The sequence below is a fragment of the Rhagoletis zephyria genome, unplaced genomic scaffold (assembly GCF_001687245.7).
Source record: "Rhagoletis zephyria isolate East Lansing unplaced genomic scaffold, Rhagoletis_zephyria_1.1 Rzeph_scaffold_00424, whole genome shotgun sequence".
NCBI lineage: Eukaryota > Metazoa > Arthropoda > Insecta > Diptera > Tephritidae > Rhagoletis > Rhagoletis zephyria.
In genome coordinates this window covers 241,870-247,035 of record NW_016157508.1, presented here as the reverse complement: position 1 = coordinate 247,035, position 5,166 = coordinate 241,870, and the positions used below count along the sequence as shown (strand labels likewise).

Below are 5,166 nucleotides of genomic sequence, written 5' to 3'. Positions count from 1 at the left end.
CTAAGCGGTAGAAGTTATAGTAGCTATATCGGAGATCACCACATCTTCTCGTCAGACTTCTTTTTTCTAGACTTCAGCAGGGATCGAACCTGCGTAATCGATGTTCAAAGTCAGCAGCGATAACCACTGAGCTATGTACACCCCGTAAACTCTTGTTTCTAATTCATTTTCCTTATTCAACCAACTACTAACAAGTGCTAGTGTAAATAGCACTATTAACATAAATAAAAAGCTAGCTTAGTTTAAATTTATTTTTAATTATGTCCATTATAGACTCCCCCAGAACATAATTAGGCCACCACTACATGGCAGTTCCAAAGCGGCTACTCAAAGCGGCTACTGGACAGCAGAGGAGAAGACCTTGCGGGGTAGAAATAGGGGGAAGAAGGTGGCTGCTCGCGGCCGTAANCTCCAAGTGAATCTTCATCATGCCAAGGCAGCGTCAGCTGTTCTCTGCAGGAGGTTCACTAACGAGGGTCTAGGTATAGCCTTCATCCAGGAACCCTGGATACTACGCGGTGAGGTCAAAGGTCTGAACGTCAATGATGGTAAGATCATATATGCCCCCAGCCCTCGCCCAAGGCGGCGATGCTATTAAGCAAAAAACTAACGTTTCTTCCTCTATTACAGTTGATGACGGCGGATCTGGTTGCGGTTTAGGCCGAAATTCCCACTCCAAGGGGTGTACAAGAGGCAGTACTTGCCTCAGCGTACTTTCCGGGTGAGGAGGAGATGGCCCCAACAGCAGAAGTAAAGGCTTTCGTTGAGCACTGCCAGCAGAGTGGTAAACCCTGGATCCTCTGCTGTGACGCCAATTCACATAACACTGTTTGGGGCAGCACCGATACCAACAAAAGGGGTGAGTACCTCCTCGAGTTTATTAGTAGTCATAATATAAATATTATAAATCGTGGCAATGAACCGACTTTTAGAAATGCTTTAAGGGGGGAGGTCTTGGATCTAACTCTAAGCAGTCAAAACATGTCATCATCTGTCACAAACTGGCGTGTCTCCGGGGAGGTATCAATGTCGGACCACATGCATATAGAATTCGACATGGGTCTCTTTCCTGAACACGAACTAGTTTTCAGAAATCCCAGGAAAACGAACTGGGAACTCTTCCGCTTTACTATAGAAGAGGGCGGAAACAGCCCCAAACACCCCATTACAACCAAACAGGAGCTTGAGAATGAAGCTGAACAGCTTCACTCAGATATTGTAATAGCTTTCAACAGCAGTTGCCCCCAAGGAAAGGTAAAATCCAAACGAGATGTGCCTTGGTGGAGTAAGAAGCTTGAGCAAATGAGATGCCAGGCCAGAAGACTATTCAATAGAGCAAAAAATACGGGTGATTGGAATCCGTATAAACTTGCGCTAACTTCCTACAACAAGGAGCTAAGGAAATCCAAACGAGCTAGCTGGCGAAACCACTGTGAGGAAATAAATAGCCTTCCAGAGGCAGTACGCCTCCAAAAAGCTCTAACAAGGGATTACAGGAATACAATTGGCACCCTCAAGAGACCAGATGGGAGCTACACTCAGCATCCGGGTGAGACCAGCAGACTCTTGCTGGATACTCACTTCCCGCGCTGTATATCAGGCTACTGTCGACCAGAATTGGGTGCTCCAACATCCACCTCTGGAAGAGAACAAAGCCTTGCTACGAAGCTGACCACTGTCGAGCGGGTGCAATGGGCTTTATCAACATTCAGCCCATACAAATCACCAGGACCGGATGGAATCTATCCATGTCTCCTGCAGCATGGAATTAGACACATAGCGCCGGTCCTTTCTAAACTCTATAGAGCTTCGCTCTTGTTGGGTCACATTCCCAGCATATGGTCTGAGGTTAAGGTCGTGTTTCTACCCAAAATGGGTAAGCCGGAACAATTACCGTCATCCTACCGACCAATTAGCCTCAGTTCCTTTCTTCTAAAAGGCATGGAGAAAATACTGGATCAGTACATCAGAGAAGTCAACCTAAGGGAACGACCTCTGAATAAGAACCAATTTGCCTATCAACCAGGAAAATCCACTGAGACTGCCATTCATAGCCTTACTTCAAAAATTGAGAAGGCTCTGGAGTCAAAAAATATAGCCCTTTGCGCCTTTATTGATATTTCAGGGGCTTTTGATAACACATCATATAAGGCAATAAAAGATGCCTTGTTAAGAAAGGGTGTAAGCCCAATCATAAATCAATGGGTGTTATCAATGTTAAGAACACGAAACATCAGGTTGGAATTAGGAGGCACGATAGAATCGATAACAGCCACAAGAGGATGCCCTCAGGGGGGTGTACTCTCTCCTCTTTTGTGGACTATGGTTGTAGACGAACTCCTTTTCACACTGAACAGCCAAGGCTTTAATACGCAAGGCTACGCAGATGATCTGGTAATCTGCATAACAGGGCTTCATGACGAAACTATCACCAACCGCATGCAACAAGCCCTACGTATCACACACAAATGGTGTGAGGATAAAGGCCTAACCATCAATCCTACAAAGACTATTATTGTTCCATTCACTCGAAGGAGGAAATTATCTACTACTAAACTCACTTTGAGCGGCACAGAAATAGAATTTTCCAGTGAAGCTAAATATCTGGGAGTAACTCTTGATAAATCACTTAACTGGAATGCACATTTGGACACTGTTATCAACAAGGCGATGAAGGCCTTCTTTGCCTGTTCACGACTTTTTGGTAAAACATGGGGCCTTACCCCCAAAATGACCTACTGGTCATTCAACACTGTCGTTAAGCCAATAGTAACCTATGCTTCCTTAGCATGGTGGACTAAGGCTACACAAAGAGGTGCAAGCACTAAGCTAAGTAAATTGCACAGAATAGTCTGCATTGGCATAACAGGAGCTATGAGGACCTGCCCGGCCGATGCACTCAGCGCCCTGGTTGGAATACCTCCCTTTCCTATTTTAATAGAAAGGGAGGCTACCACAGCGGCACTGAGAATCCTGAACACCTCCGACCTGAAAATCGGAGATATGACGGGTCACATGAAGGTCCTAATGAAATTCGCTAATGACCCCATACTACAAATGCGCGATGCAATGGTTCCAAAACTAGAAATCTCTAGGAAATTTGAGGTACACATTGCAGATCGAGCTCTCTGGAATACAGGGAACCCATACACCAAACCTAATGGGGAGGTTTGGTATACTGATGGATCTAAGCTTGAAAATGGTAGAACGGGGGCTGGCATTTTTGGGCCGAACTTTAAAAAAATGATACCAATGGGTAGCTACCCCACCATCTTTCAGGCGGAGATTCATGCAATAGAAATTTGTGGCAGAGAATGTCTCAGAAGGGGAACGTCATCGAAATATATCTGCATTATGTCGGACAGTCAGGCAGCCCTACTGGCCCTGAAGTCCCACAAAATAAGTTCTCAGCTAGTACATGATTGCCGCAATGTCCTAAATGCTCTTGGTGACAAGAATACAGTCTTATTAGGATGGGTACCAGGGCATGAGGGACATGATGGCAATGAGGAGGCTGACTGCCTAGCGAAACAGGGAGCTGCCGCAGTATTTTATGGTCCGGAACCCTTTTGTGGGCTCACCAAAGCACATATAAAGGGGACCATAAATAACTGGGTAGACAAAATGTTCAACAGGCATTGGATGGAATGTCCAGGGCAAAGACAAGCCAAACGATTTATCTGTCCTTCAAACGAAGTTTCAAAGAAGCTAATCAATTTAGGCAGAAAGGACCTCAAAACTCTCACTGGGTACTACACGGGACACTGTTCTCTTCGCTACCACCTCAGTAAAATCAATCTTTCAGAAACAAGCGTCTGTCGCTTCTGTGAGCTGGACGAAGAAACGCCAGAACACATTCTCTGTGAATGTGATGCTCTCGCTAGGCGCAGACTAGCCCACTTTGGTGGCGCTACCCTTAATCCATTTGAAATTTGGAACAAAACGCCCTTGGAGGTGCTAGGCTACATTAAGAGCCTTCCCATATAGGCCGGGGGCCACGCACAATAGACCACTTTAGAGGTCGTGGTGCATATGGCCCATAATAATAATAATAAAAATGTCCATTATATTATTGATATTTTTAGCGTCCTAAAATTAACTTTTTATGTAGATTTTATTGGTTATATTTACTGTTCATTATACACATCTCATTTTTGGGCAACGAAAATTTATCGAAGCAGCGAAGATTTACGATTTGGTGCGGACTAGGGCATTGAATCCCGGGATATAGAATCCCGGGATTTTAGGATCGCGGACACACTCCATGTCCCAAAATCCCGGGATTACAGCTCCGGGATCCCGAGATTTTAACTGATTCATTTACAGAATGAAAGAGATGTTGAAAACGAAAAAAATTGTTCATTTGACATGAAACACGAGAAATACAGCACACGAAATTTTGGATTCTCAGTAAACTGTACTTGTTCAAAAATTTTGTGCAAGAACTGTGTAATAACGAAAAATCTGGAATCAATTGAAAATACAACCAGGTGACAGAGTTGTTCTTCATTTTACTTTGGTGGTGTTTTTTCGAAAAGGATTTCTGCAAATATGAGTAAATGTTTTTAACAAGTAATATAGATATTTTAGAATACTATAAAAATATTTTAACATTGCATTGCAAACTCTTTATATTAAGAGGCATTATGCTCCCCTAAATAAGACCCAGTTCGGTGACAATGAATCTGTGTGCTACTGTAAAATGAAAAAAATTGTGATGAAGTCGAAATCCCGAAAAATCTCGGGATCCCAGGATTTGAATTTTTGCCTCCCGGAATCCCGGAATGCTTAAAATGCTTCGAGATTGAATGCCTTAGTGCGGACGATACGTGTGCGATAATTGTTGCACACCTTCTAGGGATGGCTTTTAATAATCCTGGAAACGAAGTGGAAAATGGAACTTATCGATAAAAAAAAAGTTGGAATTCAGGAGCACCCAAAAATAAAAACGTACTATTTTTTCGAAATCGCCAATCGCAAAAGCAAGTGAAAATGGGAGCATGGCCGTACAACTCTTTTTTTTTTAATTTATTACTTTTGAAAGTTGAGCGCAACTTGTGTTTATAGAAATGGGAAATGGAAACATCATTTTTATAAAATAAAAACTGGGCATGAAAGAGAAAATCGGACACATTTTATTATTTTTTTTGGCTTATGTTGCATTTC

General features: G+C 43.1%; 1 protein-coding gene across 1 annotated transcript; it reads left to right on the top strand.

Annotated features, from left to right (window-relative positions):
• Positions 1–3,003: 3,003 nt before the first annotated feature.
• Positions 3,004–3,987, top strand: LOC108359628 (uncharacterized). The gene has a single exon (XM_017611561.1). It carries the CDS (start codon positions 3,004–3,006, stop codon positions 3,985–3,987), a length of 984 nt encoding a protein of 327 aa, XP_017467050.1.
• The last annotated feature ends 1,179 nt before the right edge of the window (positions 3,988–5,166 follow it).